The 18,033-nt window shown below is 59.1% G+C and overlaps 1 protein-coding gene across 1 annotated transcript in view; it reads left to right on the top strand.

The window, feature by feature from the left end:
• The first annotated feature begins 204 nt into the window (after window positions 1-204).
• LOC130023419 (CAP-Gly domain-containing linker protein 1-like) overlaps window positions 205-18,033 on the top strand; it is a 41,315-nt gene continuing 23,486 nt past the window's right edge. Inside the window, 12 exon segments of the mRNA XM_056113922.1 lie at window positions 205-289; window positions 1,024-1,565; window positions 5,079-5,203; window positions 6,202-6,424; window positions 10,044-10,218; window positions 10,221-10,240; window positions 10,594-10,697; window positions 11,710-11,767; window positions 12,169-12,766; window positions 12,769-12,869; window positions 14,725-14,829; window positions 16,734-16,940. Coding sequence (XP_055969897.1) covers window positions 205-289; window positions 1,024-1,565; window positions 5,079-5,203; window positions 6,202-6,424; window positions 10,044-10,218; window positions 10,221-10,240; window positions 10,594-10,697; window positions 11,710-11,767; window positions 12,169-12,766; window positions 12,769-12,869; window positions 14,725-14,829; window positions 16,734-16,940 — 2,343 coding nt within the window.

Here is an 18,033-nt window from a genome sequence, read left to right as displayed (position 1 = left end):
GCTGGGGGTCGCACTCGGGGTGGCGAGTGTCAGACTGGCAGCTCTCTGGGCTCTGGAAGCTGCTGTGGTCGCTCCCCTGAGACAGACTCTCTCCTCTGCTCTTCAGAGATTTATCCCTGAGAACGAGTGTGCCTCAGAAGGCCCCACAGTGGGCTCGACGGTCAGGGCCCGGTAGTGGCCGCGGCAGCGTCTGACCACCTGACCATGAGTCTGCTGAGGCCCAGCGGGCTGAAGGCCCCCACCAAGATCCTCAAGCATGGGAGCTGGGCCCTGAAGGCGCCCTCAGCCAGTAAGTGCGCTCAGCCCGGGCCAGGGGAGACTCATTCCCACCCGGGAACCCCCTCCCGAGTCCTCGCCCGGGAAGGGCTCCCTGAGCTATAGGCACGTTCGCGGCTCTGGGGACAGCTCTCACACAAGAGTGTCGCGTTCTGTGACTTTAGTGTCACGGCAACTGGTGACAGCTGAGGCGACCAACACGCTCCCTCCTAAATGCTAGCCCCCTCACCCGGGCTTGGGGACAGGCTGAGGGAGGTGGACTCACCTGGACTAAAGGGCCTCATTGCCGGCCGTAGCCACAGGACAGTGGGGAGGGCAACCGGCACCCCATGTGACTCTCCAGCCTCAACCTCACATGAGTGACCCTGAGCGCAGAGCCAGAAATAGGCCCTGCGGACTGGCTGGGGTGCTCCCCCCCTAAAAGAAAAAGAAGATGGGCCAGTGGACACAGCAGAAATAAGACACTGGGTTGGAGCTTTCGCCTGGCTTGGTCCCTAGCATCACGGGGTGTGTCCAAAGATTTCCCCTCAGCTGCCCAAATATGACTGTGGCCTGGGATGCTGCAGTAGGTAGGCACGTCCCCTTCACGGCGGGCCCGGCCAGGCTTCGCCACAAGCAGCCCCGGCATTGGCTGGGAGTAGCCCCAAGCACTGCTGGGTGTCCCTCCCCGCCCAACCACACTTTAACTGGACCTGGACAGGCCCTTCCTGACCCTTCTGACCCTTCTGACCCTTTCTGCTGTTCCAGCGGCTGCTCCCGTTGAGAAGTCCGTGCCTGGGGAGAAAACCCCCAGCGCCCCCTCCTCGGAGACGCAGGAGGAGTTTGTGGACGACTTCCAGGTCGGGGAACGAGTCTGGGTGAAGGGGAACAAGCCTGGATTCATCCAGTTCCTCGGGGAGACCCAGTTTGCCCCTGGTCAGTGGGCCGGGATCGTCTTGGACGAGCCCATCGGCAAGAACGACGGCTCGGTGGCGGGTGTGCGCTACTTCCAGTGCGAGCCGCTGAAGGGCATCTTCACCCGGCCGTCCAAGCTGAGCAGGAGCTGGCAGGCCGACGATGAGACCAACGGCCTGCAGCCAGCGCCTGCTGCCCGGGTCACACCGCCCCTGTCGGCCTCCCCGGCCCCTGCCGCCGCCCCGAAGGCACCCCAGCCCTCCACAAAGGAGGCACCAGCCGCCCCTCACATCAGCAACCTGACCAGGACGGCCAGCGAGTCCATCTCCAACCTCTCGGAGGCTGGCTCCCTCAAGAACGGGGAGCAGGAGCTGAAGCTCGGGGACCAGGTGCTGGTGAGTGCCGATGGCAGCGGTCGCGGGTGGGTGTCCATTCGCCTGTCTGGTCCATCAGCTTTTGCAGACTCGCGGCTTGGGTGGAAGCACGAGCAGCCAGGACACCTGGTTCTGCAGTTTCCAGCGTGATGGATGCGTGCGGGGATGCTGCCAGTTTTACCAGTTTAGCCAAAACACGGTGGAGGGGTCATGCCGTGGGGAGGCCGCGTGCTTTGCACGCCTCTGACCCGGGTTTAAGTCTTGGTCCCATGTACAGTCTCCCAAGCACATCCCGGAGTGATCCCTGAGCACCAAACCAGAAGTAAGCCCTGAGCACTCTGACTGTGACTCAAAAAACAAACCAACGAACAAAGTTGGAAATCAGTTCCATTGCTCTGGTTTGTGATGTTTATGTTTGGGGCATCACAGGGCTCACCCCGAGCCGCTCCGGGCCATTCCGTGCCCTGCTGTGCGCAAGCCCTGAGCCGTCTCTCCAGACGTGTGTGGTTTGGTGTTTGGGCCACACCTGGCCGTGCTCAGGGCTTCCTCCTGGTGCTGAACTCAGGGATCTGGTAGGGCTCAGGGGACGATCTGGGGTGTCGGGGATGGACCCTGGGTAGGCCACGGGTAGGGACCCGTCTCCGGAACATTCTCAAGAGTATGTTTTGCTGTCTTGGTTGCTCGATCTTCAGACTCAGCACCTGCTCTTGGGTTTCTCTGAGCAGCTCCTGGAAGGCCTTCGGTGGGGGCGAGGGGGCACCCTTTGTGAGATGAGTTTCTGGTGGGGGTCACCAGGTCCCTGCACATGGCATCCTCAGTCCACCCCAAGCCCATTCCTCTGCACAGGTCCCCTAAGCAGAGGCGCTTGGCTGTAGACAACTGTTCTCCCCCAGCAGAAGCACTCAATAACGCTTTCAGAACCCGTGGGAAGCGGCCGGGAAAAGTCACCTCGGGGACATCTGAGGCGGGCGGCTCTGACCAGACAGACTGGGGGCTGGCCCGGAGCCAGTGTCTTCCCGGGGACCACAGGGATGGACACCGCCAGGCCGGTGTCAGAGCTGTGGAGGCCGGAGAGGAGAGCTGTGAGGAGACCTGCCTGCAGGCGCAGGGTGGCCCTCGGAGGGTCCTGGAGGGTCACGGTCAGGGTTCAGGGATGGCCAAAGAGTAACACGGGGAGGGAATTGGAGCTGGAGGAGACTCACGGTTTAAAAACTGTTTGGGGGGCTGGAGCAGTAGAACAGCAGAGAGGGCGTTTGCCTTGCACTCAGCAAACCCGGGTTCCCCGGTATCCCATAGGGTCCCCTAAGCATCGCAGGAATGAATCCTGAATGCAGAGCCACGACTCACCCCTCAGCATCGCCAGGTGTGACCCAAAGACCCAAAGATCAAAAAAGACTTTTTTTTTTTTAACTTGCATTCACAACCGTCCACACCCGGACACAGGGACACCAGTGTCGTTGGAACAAGGGAGCGGGGACACTGCCACTGGCTCTGCAGTGAATAACTCTGATCAGTTATTCATTTATTGGTGGTGGTGCTCAGGGCTGAGTCCTGGCCCTGTGCTCAGGGACCACATCCGGGCAGGTGTGTGCAAGGCCAACGCCCTGCCCGCTGTGCTGTTCCATCGCTCCATACCTCAGCTAGAGCACGCCTTTCAAAAAAAAGTTTTTGAGGGTTTTTGGGGGGAACCACAACCAGCATAATGGCTGTTTTCTGAAAGAAGAAGGGGGAAAAAAGAAAACCCAAACACTTTCTTTGGTCTTTTTCCTAATTCAAGGAAGGTTTGCTTGGCGCTCCACAGCCTAACGCAGCCGTGGTCAGGAGGCCGTGGCGAGTGGGGGCTGGCCTCAGGGCACTGAGGCGAAGCTCCCGTGCAGGGCTGCGCCCTCCCGGCTCTCCAAAGGGCCTCCTGCCCTTTGCCCCATTCTTCCCTGCGCACAGGAAGTCTAGGTTCTGCGCCAGCTGGCCCCGATGTTTACGGGACTGACCTCCGAGGAGCCCTTCGAAGGCTCTGACATGGCTGTTCCAGACTTAGGCCTGTGGAAGGCGGTCCCCTGCCCCTGGCACTCCCCATCCCTGGCAGTGGACAGGTTGCCCCCATGCTTGTGCTACTTTGGTTCTCTTTGGAGACTCAGGGACCCTCATTGGGGTCACTGGAAATGCCCAGCTCTGACCTCAAGTCCCGTCTGTGCTCGCAAGTAGGCCGGGGTCGCAGAGCGGGACAGTCAGTCGCTCTGGTCAGTCTTATGGTGTCTCAGAGAGGGAGGTCACTCTGTCCGTCCTGTGGCGTCTCAGAGTCCAACCGTGAAGAGCTTCTCCGGGCTGATGTGCGGTGGTTCTCCTGACCTTGGGAGATCACTTCCCTTCTCTCCAGCTGAGCTCTGACAGAATGTTCTGGAGACAGGCTTGCAGCAGTTTTGGGCAGATGATATTTCCAGGATATGATGTCAGGGTCTTGAGAGAATTGACTGGCTTCCAGCTGTGCTGTTAGAGGAGGCTGCTTCAAGGTCGGGGACGGAATGTTCTGTGCCAAATTCTTCGCCGATGACCAACTGTGAGACAGGAACTTTGCAGCCTCTTCTCAGCCCAGGGCCGCCACCCCAGCCACCTGTCTCTTGTTCTTTTATTCCTTGTCACACTCACAGTGCCCAGGGCCCACGCCTGGCCACGGAGGCTGTGCCAGGGCCTTTGCAGATGGCACTTCAGGACTCGCAGAGACAGTTCTGGGTGATGCTGCTACCCCTCGTGCTGCGAGTGACGCCCTAGCACGTGAACCCAGTCCTACCCCAGACCCGAAAAAAGAAAACTGCGCTCTCGGGCATTATTAGTTGAGGTTTCTCTCTCTCTCTCTCTCTCTCTCTCTCTCTCTCTCCTCTCTCTCTCTCTCTCTCTCTCTCTCTCTCTCCTTTCTGTTTTGACTTTTTGGTTTTGGGGTCACTCAGGAATCAGTCTTGGCGGGCTAGGGGGACCATCTTGGGTGCTGAGGATTGAACCCAGGGTGGCCGCACACAAAGCAAGTGCCCTTCCCCCAGTGCTCCAGCCCTATTTGTCAGCATTCCCGTCAGTGTCCAACGCTGTGATTCTGCTTTGCTCTGCGTCCCAGGGGCCAAGCGTGAAGCCAAGGCATAGTGAAGGAGAACTGGAAAATGGAAGTCCGCTAAGATATGAGAACAGTCATTTTCCTTTAGCTGGTTTCTGGCTTAATTGTTCTCCAGCGGTGGGGTTGCCACGGCTCCGCTCCCACACCCACGGGGCAGCGACCCCCTCGCCACACCAGGTGGCTGGCCTGGGTCAGAGATTCCCGGGGGTGTGGTCAGCCAGGCCACCGGTGTCAGCAAGTGGGTGTGAATGCCGCTGCCTTGCATGGACACTGAGCAGCAGCATCTGCTCACCCTGTAGGGGTTGCAGGGGTAAATGGCACCTTGACCTTTGGGATTTCTTAAGGAAATCCCTACTCTGAAGCCAGAATGTTCCTTCTCGGGGGTGGGGGCGCTGTGCGCAGTCCAGGGTGCCTGACCTGCGTCCCTCCGGCAGGTGGGAGGCGTGAAGGCCGGTGTGGTGCGCTTTCTCGGGGAGACGAACTTCGCTAAGGGGGATTGGTGTGGTGTGGAGCTGGACAAGCCGCTGGGCAAGAACGATGGCGCCGTGGCCGGAACGAGGTAGGTGCACCTGCCCCTCCCCCAGACAGCCTGGAGCAATGCACGGTGCCCGGGAGGCGCTGAGGGGACTGCAGGCCACTTCACTTGGTTCTTAGGCGGGGCCACTTCCGGTGGCACTCGGGGACCCTGCAGGGATGTGGGGACAGCCTGGGGCTCCCACATGCAGCTGTGCTCGGCCCGCAGGAACCCCCCGGGCCTGCTGTCACCCTTCAGATGCCGGGGAGGCTGCTTGGAATCGCCCCTGGTTTGCACGGTGGGGGTGGGCGGCGTGCGAGGGAGTGTGTGTGTGAATGTTTGAATGTGTGTGCTTCGGAGTGTGGCTATGTATGTATGAGGGTGTGTGTATGTGAGCGTGTGAGTGTGGGGCTGTGAGAGTGTTGGTGAGGGCATGAGCATGTGAGTGTTGGTGGGGGTGTGAGCATGTTTGTGAGGGAATGAGAGCGTGTCATTGTTGGTTTGAGAGCGTGCAAGTGTTGGTTGGGGTGTGCGTGTGTGTGACTGTGGGGCTGTGGGAGTGTTGGTTGGGGTGTGAGTGTGAGTGTGTTTTTGTTGGGGTGTGAGTGTTTGTGAGTGTGGGACGTTGGGAGTGTGGGAGTGTTGGTTGGGGTGTGAGTGTGTGGGAGTGTGGGATTATCGGTTGGGGTGTGAGTGTGTGAGTGTGGGGTTGAGGAAATGTGGGAGTGTTTGTTGGGGTGTGGATATGTATGTATGAGGGGTGTGTATATGAGTGTGTGAGTGTGGGGCTGTGGAAATGTGGGAGTGTTGGTTGGGGTGTGAGTGTGTTTGTTGGGGTGAGTGGGAGTGTGAGAGTGTGGGACTGTTGGTTGGGGTGTGAGAGTGTGGGAGTGTTTGTTGGGGTGTGAGTGTGTGGGAGTGTGGGGCTGTGGGAGCGTGTTAGTCTGTGGGCGTGTGAGGCTGTGGGACTCAGTGGACGCCTCGGTCGGCGCCTGTCTCTCTTGCCAAAGGGGTCTTTTGTCCCCCCCTCCTCGTTGTCGCAGGTACTTCCAGTGTCAGCCCAAGTACGGCTTGTTTGTTCGCATTCACAAAGTCACCAAGATCGGCTTCCCCTCCACGACGCCGGCCAAGGCCAAGGCGGCCCCCGTGAGGCGTGTGATGGCCACCACCCCCGCCAGCCTGAAGCGCCGCCCGTCGGCCTCCTCGCTCAGCTCCGTGAGCTCCGTGGCCTCATCCGTGAGCAGCAGGCTCAGCCGCGTGGGACTAGTAAGAAGCTCCCCCCACCCCGCGCGGTTCTCAGGCCCTCACAGACTCCCACGGCCCCAGGGGTGAGAGGCGGAGCAGGACTGGGTGGGCTGGGCTGCTCCGGGGGGGCAGGCGAGCGGCTTCCCAGCCACCACCGGTGACAGGAGCAGGGATGGGCCTTTCCTCGGGTGCTCAGGGCTCAGGCCGCCTTAGGGATGAAGTGGGGGAGCTGAAGAGGGCGTCGGAGGGTCAGAGCGGGACCCAGAGACTCTGGGGAACGCTTGGCGCTTGGCGTTGCCTGTTTGCTCTCTCCGTCCCTCCCTGCTCCCTCCTGTCCCTCTGCACCCCTGTCGACATGCAGAGGGGCCTCGACTTCTGTCCATTGCGGGGCTGCAAGTCAAAGCTGGGACCTCGTGGCTTCTCCCCTCACATCTCTCTGAGTCCTAAACACTAAAGTGTGTCCGAATGTGCAAGGGTGTCCTGAGATATTGTCCACAGGGAAACGGGCCCACGATGGAGATGTGTCCCAGGGGGCTGGCTTTGCTGGGGGCTGCGCTTCCTGCCGCCCCCTCTGCTCCGTGCATTGACCCTTGATGCGGAAGAGGAGGGAGTGAGTGTGTGTGCAACGGAAGATACAAAACAGATGACACGGGAACGGGAGCCAGGAGGCCATGCGCCGTGGGCACAGGCCTGGGGCCAGTCCTGTCTTGCTCGACCACCACCAGGTTTCCCTGCCCTGCCTCCATCCTCACGTCCGAATCCTCCTTCCCCTCGCCTCACCATTTAGGAGGGGAGCAGACTCAGAAGCCCCTCGCCTTCCCTTGCGAGCCAGCCCGTTTGTGGAATTCGGTTTTGTTTTTCTGCTTGACTGTGGGCCACACCCTGCAGTGCTTGAAGGGGCCGTTTGCAGTGCTGGGGTTGAGCCGGGGCCTCCCACATCCGAGCAAGAGCCCCACGCCTGAGCCGTATCTCCAGCCTCCCCCCGCTGTCTTGTTTGTTCTGTTCTGGGGTCACACCTGGCAGAGCCCAGGGCTTTATCCCGCCTCTGTGCGCGGGATTATTCCTGGCGGGCCTCCGGGATTGAGCCTGGGCAGCGCTGGGGCTTCGCTCTCCAGCCCTTTGGCCCCTGCCTTGCATATCTTTACGCAGGGCGGAGCTCACTCCTGCACTGCACATCACCGTTAGCACATATGACAGGAATATAGAATGATTCTGTGTGACTTCATGGAAGTATACCTCGACAATGTAATTCCATACGTGCACACACAAGTGTTCACACACACACACAGCGACTCATACATGTACACGTAGTGCATACCATATATACACAGGCTTATGGGTATATACACACAGGCACGTACCTACATAGACACAATGCGCGTGTGCACACAGGTGTGTGTAGATATGCCCAGAGGAACGTACGTGCATGCATACATACATGCACACAGGTCCGGGCGTGCCCTGTGGGAGCCTCCCGGTTCGCTTGTTGGCTGAGTTGCTCTCTGAGGTACCAGGCTCCCACAGAGGGTCTGGCCTTGCTGGCATGGAGCCTGGGGCCTCACACACCACGCGCAGGGCAGAGGCTTTGGCATCAACATCCTGAGTTCAGTTCGTGGCCCCCACCTTGCCCAGCCCCTCAGCGCTCGCCTCCCCCCATGCCAGGGGTGCTGCTTTCTCTCTGCTCTGGCGCCTGAACTCACAGTCTCGTTCGTCTCCACGGTTGGCTGAAAGAAGCCGTTCGCTCCCGGGCTGGTTTCCTCAGGGAGCTGTCTCGGGCCCAGGAAGCGTGTGTGTGCCCCACCGCTCAGGCCAGGAGGCTCAGGGAACACCGCCGCCCGCCTTTCCTAGTTTTTTATTTTTGCTCTTTGGTTTTGGGGCTCACCTGGCAGTGCTCAGGGACTCCAGGCGTGGTGCTTGGGGGCTGCTCCTGGTGGAGGGGGTTTGAGCCCAGGTCTTGTTGGAGACCCCCAAGGCTGTCAAGCTCTTCCCAGCCACCCCTTGAAATCAGAGTTGAGTGCACTTCCCGGCAGCACTGCACATGGCTGGGCCCGAGAGCTCGTGTGCTCCTAGAAATTTTATTTATTTATTATTTGGTTTTGGGGCCACACTCAGGGGTGCTCAGGGCTTATTCCTGGCTCTCTGCAGGGGGGTTGTGTCACTCCTGACGTTGCTGGATCTTGAACCTCTGAAAGTACCTTCCCCCACCCCCCCCCCACCCCACAATAGACTCTTTGGCCCTGGGGAGAGCATTTAGTAAGTAAAGTAAGTAAAGGCCCTCCCGTTGATCGTCAATTTGCTCGAGTGGGCCCAGTAATGTCTCCATTGGAAACTTTATTGTTACTGTGTCTGGCATATCGAATACTCTCGGTAGCTTGCCGGGCTTTTAATCTGACCAATATACTTTAAGTGTATTGGGAAGTCACGGCCAGATCCTTACGCAGAGGCAAGGATGAGCCGCTCCCCGGACAGAACCAGGTAGCTCGAGAGCTCCCAGCAGGCAAAGCAGCAGTGGACAGCCTGGGCCCTGCTGGGCCCGTCAGTCAGCAGGCAATTGGCAGCAGCTCAGATGATGCAGGGAAGCGGCAAGAGCAGGGCGATGGGTCAGGCGTGGCCGGGCAGAAGGAGCGGACATCCTCGGCCACCCCCGCCCCAGCCCCCGCCACCGTGTGCCTGAAGAATGAAGACCAGGTCCCGCTGTGTCCCCGCCTGCAGGGGCCGTTGTGCCGCAAGGAAACTGGGTCTGCAGAGCAACCATGAGCGACCACGAGCCCAGGACAGAACGGACAGGACCCCCGGTCCCCGCGGCCCTCCAGCCCACTCCCCTCCCCTCCCACTGTCTTTGCCTCTTCTCTCCTTCCCTTTGTGCTTGATCTTCCCCTGAGCTGCCCTTGCTGTCCTGCTCTCTGGGCGTGAGCCCTCACACATGCTCACCCACCACTTGTTCCTTTTTTTCCTGGATTTTGGGCCACACCCCAGCAATGCTCAGGACTTCCTCCGGGCTCTGCACTCAGGAGTCACTCCTGGTGGGCTCGGGACCCTATGGGGTGGGTACCTGGGATCCAGCTGGGGTCAGCGGCCTGCAAGGCCAGCGCCTTCCCCGCAACTTTACCATTCTAGCCTCTCATCCCCCACTTTCGAAGGCAGATGGCACAGGGGTCTTTTATGGGGTCACACCCAGTGACCCTCAGGGGCACGAGGCCATTCCCAGAGACAAGAGTCTCTGGTTACTGTTATTCAGGCCTGGGGCGGGTGCTGGGGAGAGCGAGGTGAGCTGGAAGGAAGAGGAAGAGAGAAGGGCCAGGCTGCCCTGGGAGACCCAGACGGACCTACAAGGCTGAAGATGCTGGAGCCGGCCTCAAGCTCATGCCAAGGGCTCAGCCTTAAGGAAGCTCAAGCCAGAGCGGGCTGTGGAGGGGGCTGCCTCCGGCTCTCCAGAAGAGTCTCTGGATTCCCACGAAGCCCGTCAGTGGAGCTCAGGTCCTGTCCAAGGATCTTCGGGAAGGTTTCAAGACGCTTCTGCTAAGAGTCGCTGGCCCATATGCAAGGATGCAGCGCTGCTCCATGTGCTTTGCTGAGGATAGCCGTGTGCATGCCCGCGTCCGCCACCCCCACCCCCTTCACGTCTCTTTTTCCTTTGCAGTTGCCAGAAACCTCCTCTCGCTATGCCTGCAAGATCTCCAGCACCACCGCCCTCCAAGAGGCACTGAAGGAGAAGCAGCAGCACATTCAGCAGCTGCTGGCCCAGCGGGACCTGGAGAGGGTGGAGGTGGCCAAGGCCACGAGCCATGTGGGGGTGATAGAGCAGGAGCTGGCCCTGGCCGGGACAGGCACGACCAGGTGACGTCTGTGCAGACGACAGTGCCGGGGCCAAGAGACGCTTGCGGCAAATGCTGGGCGCGACCTTGGTGCAAGCAGTGCAGGGAGAGGCCGTGGGTCCCCGTCTGCCGTCGTTGCGGTGGCATCCGGCGCGTGGTTTGATCACATGCCCCTTATCCTCACCCCGTGGGGTTCCGGGAGCGCCAAGTTGTCCCCGCTGGTGCTTTCGTGGTGTGGTTCCCTTCTGGCCTTCCAGAAACGCTGCAGCTTAGGTGGGAGACGCGTTCAGTGTGCCGCGGTGGCAGGTGGCGCTACCAGCCCACAGAGGGCTGTCGGGGGCGGGCGAGGACACTCACGCGCAGTTGCCTCCACAGCACGTCCTGGAGCTAGGGGCCAAGATGGACAAGCAGCGGGCCATGCTGGAAGCGAGCGACCGGGAGAAGGTGGAGCTGCTGAACCAGCTGGAGGAGGAGAAGAGGTGAGGCCGTGCCCCAAGCTGGGGAACTGCCTCGGGCGGGGCGCGCCCGGCCTTCCAGGGCTGTGAGGACCAGAAACCACCGGGTGCCCAGTCCTGAGCGTGGCCACACGGGGGGGAATGGGGGAAGCTCACTGGAGCCCAGGCACCCCCGGCCCTCACTGCTGTGTCCACGTGGCCTGGTGTTCCGGAGGCCTGTGCTGGGTGGCTGGGAATTGTCGTATCCCAGTGGGGCCCTGTGGGAGTCCCTGGGGTTAATCCTGGGCGGGAGGAAACCCACAGCACCCATGGGGCACGGCAGCAGACAGGCAGGGCTCAGGCCAGGCTGCAGACAGACGGACACGGGGTGCCGGCCAAGACGGTCTTCTCAGATGGGCTCCCGGCAGTGTGGTGCCCAGGGGCACTGCCAGTGCCCGGCTCAGCCCCTCAGCTCCACATGCCGAACTCGCCACGTCCCCTGGGAGCCCCTCCTGCCCCCCCGCCCTGGCCCCGAGTCGTTTGCTGCTTCTCCCCCAGGGGCTCAGTTGTTGTCCCGATGCGGGGACAGGCGCTGGCTGGGAGGGACTGGCACGCACACCTGGTCAGTCTCTAACCACCTCTGTTAGCTGCGAGGCAGAAAAGGCTGATATGGCACTGCGCCTGGCATTGGCTCGACAGAGCTTCCTCCTGTAGCCTGCGGGTCCCACCCAGTGCTCGCAGCCGAGGGGACTCGCTGACTTTCTTTTTTTTCTTTTTGGGTCAACCCAGCGATGCTCTGGGGTTACTCCTGCCTCGGCACTCAGGAATTACTCCTGGCATTGCCCAGGGGACCATAATGGGATGCTGGGAATTGAACCCGGGTCAGCCACGTGCAAGACAAACGCCCTGCCCGCTGTAATCTCGCTCTGGCCCTCGCTGACTCTCTCAGCCCTCCTGTGTGTGGAGCCGGGGGCTGGGTCGGGCGCGCATCTACAGGATGGTGGCCCTCATGGGGGGCAGCAGTGACGCCCCTCACAACTCTCCCTCTCCCCCACAGGAAAGTGGAGGACCTCCAGTTCCGAGTCGAAGAGGAGTCCATCACCAAAGGCGACCTGGAGGTAAAGCCCGGGCAGGTCCCAGAGGCTTGCAGGGTGCAGGCAAGGATGCGGGGTGGCCTGGCCGACCCCGCCGGGACCACTTCTGCTGGAGACTCAGAATCAGACAGGGATACCTGGGGTCATGCACCTGGGAGGGCCCGGCGGAGGCACCTCTGCTCCTTGGGGCCGGAGGCTGCTGTTGATGAGCGTTTTTCTCTCGTTCTGACAGTTGGGTCTACGCCTTTGCCTCAGCTTTGATTTTCAGTCGAGCAGCACAAATCAAATCCTTTAGAACCCCAGTTTTTTGGAAGGTATTCCTTAAAACAAGAAAAAGCAAACAGTCAGTTTGCAAAAGAATAATTTCTATTTCTGCTTCCTTTCCTTCCTGTTTTAAGTTCATGGAAATTTTGTTTTCCCACCAGAAGGAGGTGAAGGCCCTGCAGGCGGCCTCCGAGAAGCTCGCCAAGGAGAACGAGGGGCTGAGAACCAAGCTGGACCATGCCAACGAGGAGAACACGGACGTGATCGCCCCGTGGAAGTCCAAGCTGGAGACGGCCATCGCCCCGCACCAACAGGCCATGGGTGAGCCGAAGGCGTCCGTGAGCCGGGGCGTGGGCGCCGAGGCGGCCGAGCTGGCCGAGCTCAAGATGCAGATGGAGAGGCTGCAGTTCGAGTACCAGCAGGAGGTGGAGAACTTGAAGGCCCAGCAGGTGGCTGAGCGTGCAGCGCACGCCTTTGAGCTGCAGACGCTCAGGTCGCGGCTGGACAGGACGGCCCAGGAGCAGAAGAACAGCCTGGAGGCCGCGCGGGCCAAGCTGGACCAGACCGAGGACCAGCACCTGGTGGAGATGGAGGACGCCCTGAACAAGCTGCAGGAGGCGGAGATGAAGGTAACGCACCTGGAGGAGTTGTGGGCCATGTGTAGTCAGCAAGCCCAGGCCCTGGCCGATGCCACGGCACAGCTGGAGGCCACTCAGCAGAAGTTCTTGCAGCTCGATGGGCTCCAGAAGGCCAGTTCCGAGGTAAATTGGGAATGGAGAAGCTCAGGCGGCAGCTCCAGGTGGCTGAGCGGCAGATTCAGGAGTTAGAGAATGCAGAGCGGGCCGAGAGTGGCAGGTTGGTACCCGGGCGCCCTCGCCCACTTCCACGCTCGGTCCCTGCATGCTGTGTGTCAGTGTGCTCGCCGCCGTGTTCCGGCTTGGTGCTGACAGGTCTCCCGGTCACGTCCCGTGCGGTTCCCTCTATGGGACTGAGAACGTGTCGGCACGATTCTGGGGCGGTCATTGGTCCCCAGCACCCGGATGCCATGCTAGCCTAGGCCCTGGCTAATCGGGCCCATCTGGGGTCTTTCTGAAACAGAGAACTCTTCACAAGGCCAGTGAGAAAACAAGATAGGAGCCCCCAAAGCAAACCTCTGCCCCCCCCCTTGGGCCCCCTGCGTACTCGCCGACTCCGCCCAGACCCTTGGGCTCGAGGCTGACCGCAGGGGTCCTTCCCTGACCTTGCTGACCACCTGCTCGTGTGACTGGCTTTGCCGTTCTCTCCCCGAGGCGCCTCAGTTTCCAGCTGGTGCTCAATGCCTCTGAACCTCTGAGCTCCCTCAGGGCTGGTGACGTGGCCCATCTTGGTATTTCTCATTGCCAACCCCTCCCTGCCTGCAGCACAAGCCCCAGCCCAGCCCTGCAGAGATTTCATCCCTTTCAGCCTCTAAGGGGTGCTTGGGCCAAGTCCGCCTTCCAGCATGGCCTCCTGCTGGCCACGGGCATGGACTCTCATGGTAGCCCTGACCCTGGGGAAGGACAAGACAGTGAGATCTGGGCCAAGCCGAGGAAGCTGCAGTTCTCACCAAGGAGCCCCGAGAAATGCCCTTTTCCTCCTATAGGATTGTGGTGGCAGAGACGCGCCCTCCCAGCCGCCTCCCTCCCACCCCCCTGGCGCTGTGCGCTTTGTTGGAGAAACTTCTCTGTTGGCCAAGTTGGAAGGGCTGTGGGATTTGTAGACAGGACTGACAGACATAACAGAAGGTCCCAGAGACCCCCGGGAGTTCCTCTCAGGACTCAGGACTCCTTAGCTGGCATTCCAGAAACAAACGGAATCAATTCCTAGGACACAGCAGGGGATAGTTGACCCACTTGTTCGCATCAAGATGTAACAAACATCAAGTTCTGTGACTGCTGTCTAGTGGATTAGAGGTTCTTCGATTTAAATTTCATATTGAGACACCTCAGACTTTTAAAGTCACAGACAAGAAACTACAAGAAAGTAAATCTTGGGGGCCAGAGTGATAGTACAGTGGGAAGGGCATTTGCCTTGCACACGGCCTACGTGATTTCGATCTCCAGGATCCCATAGGGTCACTGTCATTGTCACTGTCCTCCCGTCGTTCATCTATTAGCTCTAACGGGCCAAAAAAAAAAAAAAAGATAACCTGTTCTTCCCTCCTTCCCCTCCCTTTCCCTTTCTTCCCTGTTTCCTCCCTCCCTCCTTCGTATCCTTAGCCTCCCTCCTCCCTTGCTTACGTCCTTCTTCCTCGCCAAGCCATGCTCTGGGCTCTGGGGTCCTCCCGCCCAGCAGTAGTGGGTCTTTTCTGCTTGTGGACCGATCTCAGGCTCGCCCGGTGGTGCTGCAGTTCCAACTCGGGCCTGGTGTGTACTCCAGCCCTTTGTGCCGTCTCCCCGCCCCTGGAAAGTCAATCTTTCTCATAGGCTTTCTTATTTTCTGGTCGCTCCAAATTTAGGTCTAGAAAACGCCTCTGTTTGAGCCGTTTTCAGTCACCACTAGACAGTCATCACCAGAACTGATGGCGCCAAGGCCTTGGCTTCGAGAGCTTCAGGCAATCGCGCTCACCTCACACCTCTGTTCTTTGGGGTTGTGTTGGGTCATGGGCTTCTCATATGTGCTTTCTGTTTTGTTTTCCCCTTCCCGTTCCTGTTCGTCTTTTTGCTCCATTCACTCCATCCTTGTCACTCTGGTAGGCCGAGAGCCTGGCCGAGGAGCTGCAGGGGAAGGAGCTAGCGCTTCGTCGTCTTCAGGAGAACTTGAACGAAGTCAGTCGAGTGAAGGAGGCTTTGGAGAAAGAGCTTCGGAGTTTGGTGAGTACCAGGGGAGTCGGACGCTGATCTTCACCTTGCTGAGGGCAAAGCGAAGCCTCCTCAGGCGAGCTCGGCCCTATCGCCTCTGAGGCTCACGAGCGTGTCAGCTAGAAAGCCCCAGGGGCTGTGCGAGCCCCCATTGGGGCAGCAAAGGTAGGTGCGCTGCTCTGTCCCCTCTGTGCCCGTCGCCTCTGCCTGATCAGTGAGTGGCCAGCGATGCTCCCGGAGTGCCGGGCTCCTTCCTCCCCTCAGCAGCGCCTCAGGCTCCTCTCCCATGCCCCTGCCCCCTCGGCTCTGTCTCCCCTGGCAGCCGGGAGCCCTGGGGGCTCACAGCAAGGGGAGGGGGTGAGAGACATGTGCTGGGAAGGCCGCTTTTCTGGAACCTTCCAGACACCTTCCTGCACTGGATCAAAGTGTGTTTTCTGGTTTTCTTTTTAGGATTTGTGTGTATGTGTGTGTGTGTGTGTGTGTGTGTGTGTGTTTGTTTGTGTCTTGGGCTTTTTAGTATTCATCTGTGCTGAGACCTTCACCTGGTGGCCCTCAGGGGACCACGTGGAATGCTGGGTATTGAACCTGGGTTGGGCACATACAAAGCAAAACACCTAAAGTATCTGGTTGTTTTTGTTTTTGTTTTCTTTTTTGGCTTTTTGGGTCACACCTGGTGATGCTCAGAGGTTACTCCTAGCTCTGCACTCAGGAATTACTCCTGGCGGAGCTTGGGGGACTACATGGGATTCCGGGGATTGAACCTGGGTCAGCCACGTGCAAGGCAAACGCCCTCTCCACAGTCCCATCACTCCGGCGCTGGACCTTGATGAACTGGGCCTTTCCATTGAGACTGTACTGACGGGGTCCCGTCAGGACCCGAGACTGAGCCCTGAAGGAGCCATTCAGAACCCTGCGGGAGGTTTCCAAGGGAATCGTCCTATCGTCCTTGCCGGGGCAGCATGGGCCCAGCACACGCAGCATCACAGTCTATCTGTGTATGCTCGAGAACATGTGTACACACGTGTGTCCACAGCCATGCACACACCCCAGTATACACACATGGGCTTCTGTCATGTGCAGACTCATACATGTCCTTGGACATGCAAGCAAGTACATACATACTTGCACAACTCACTCGTGTTTGCCAGGCAGGTACACACTGGGCATTGATAGCTGAGTTTGGGGTGGATTATTTTTGTTTTCTGGGTTTTTTGTTCTTGTTGTTCTTGTTGTTTTTTGTCTTTTTGGGTCACAGCTGGGGACATTCAGGGGTCAATCCTGGCTCTGCACTCAGGAATTACTACTGATGGTGCATCCCCTATGGGATGCTGGGGATCAAAGGCGGGTTGTGCAAGACAAACACCCTCCCCGCTGGGCTATTGCTCTGGCCTTGGGGTGTATATATATATATATATATTTTTTTTTTTTTTTTTTTTTTGGTGGTGGTGGTGGGGGACTAGTGCCATGCCTGTCAGTCCTTGGAGGCGACTCCTGGCTTTGTGCTCAGGATATTCCTGTTAGTGCCGGGATTCAGACCGGGGCCAAGTGGCCTTACTCAGTGCTCTCTCTCTCCCAGCCCCCAGATGATCACCATGTTTATTGGGGCTCCCCCCAAACTCGGTGGTACTCCTGGCTCAGGGTCTAACCGGCTGGCTGTTCTCGAGCGCCTGGACCCTGTGCCAGCCCTTCAGCCCCCAGTATCTATCTATGTTCTAAGTGCAAGTTCATTTTCACGAACATTGTGTGTGTGTGCTGGTGAGCAGAGTCGCCGTGTGTGTTCGGGTATGTTTGTGTGTGTTGTGTGCGTTGTGTGTGTGTGTGTGTGTGCACGCGCGCGTGTGTGCTGGGGGCAGGCAGGGGGCCTGCGGCTGACGGTGGCCCCCGGCTCCCCGCAGGGGGAGAAGGTGGACGTGAGCCGCAGCCAGTCCCAGGCTCTGCAGGCCGAGCATGCCAAGTCCACCACGGAGAGCCAGGCGCAGCATGAGGAGGCGCTGCAGGCCCTGCAGAAGCTGCTGCTGCAGGCGGAGGAGAAGCTGCAGGCGGTGCAGGCGGAGAACGGGAGCCTGCTGCGGGAGGTGGCCGAGCTGAAGACACAAGCCGACGAGGCCGAGGTGTGTGGGCGCAGGGCCGCCGTCTCGGGGTCGGGCTCTGTTGGGGGCCTCGGCCTGCAGCCTCAGACACTTCCTCTGCCCGTCGGCGCCTGTGAGAGCCGGAAGGGGGTTGCTCCCGGGGCGCCCGGCAGAGCACATAGAAGCCCAGGGACCCCAGCTTGGGCTGTCCGTTTTGTTTTCAGCTTTTTCGGTAAGTTCAGGCCTTCATGTTTTCACTTGATTGCTCAAAGGCATTTTTTCATGTATCAAAGAAATGTTAAGGTTCGAAGCTCAGTGGGGAGAAATAAAGCGGCTGGAACTAGTGCAGTGAGAGGGCACTTGCTGTGCACGTGACCTACAGGGGGATCCCCAGCATCCCCCAGGGTCCCCCAAGCACCCAGGAGGAAGCCGTGACCTCTGCCGGGTGTGAACCCCAAAACAAGAAGGAAAATAATGTACACACACATATATGTGTGTACATACATAACATGTACATATGTGTACATCTTTATATCCATATAATAAAGGTAAAGGTAAAGGCCCTCCCGTTGATCGTCGATTTGCTCGAGCGGGCCCAGTAACGTCTCCATTGGAGACTTTGTTGTTACTGTGTCTGGCATATCCAATACTCTCGGTAGCTTGCCGGGCTCTCCGAGAGGGGCGGAGGAATCGAACTCGGGTCGGCCATGTTGGCCGCTTGTAAGGCGAACGCCCTACCTGCTGTGCTATTGCTCCATCCATATAATAAGTGTATTTTAATTCATATGTACATATTTTGATACATTTTCAGTTTTACACGCTTGGTCCCATGTATAGTTTATACATATATGTGTATGCCTATACATGTATGTGCTTGTATGTATATGTGTGTGTATACATACCTATAAGCCAATGCAAAGAAAACGGAAGCGAGCTTACATCAGAGGAAACCAGGGCTGCTGAGTGGCAGCCATGGCCCGCGTGTGTGTTGGTGCCCGGCCTCTTTCCACCACGCACCAGAGCCAGGGCTACGTCTCCTCTCTGGACCACCTGCACGGCCCAGTTCTGTGGCCAGCAGCCTCGTGTGCATGCTCAGGTCAGCCCCATTCCGGTAACCTGACCGTCAGCGGTCAGC

The sequence above is a fragment of the Sorex fumeus genome, unplaced genomic scaffold (genome assembly GCF_029834395.1).
Source record: "Sorex fumeus unplaced genomic scaffold, SorFum_2.1 ptg000024l, whole genome shotgun sequence".
NCBI lineage: Eukaryota > Metazoa > Chordata > Mammalia > Eulipotyphla > Soricidae > Sorex > Sorex fumeus.
The sequence above is the reverse complement of the archived record's forward strand: the minus strand, read 5'-3'. Positions and strand labels throughout refer to the sequence as shown.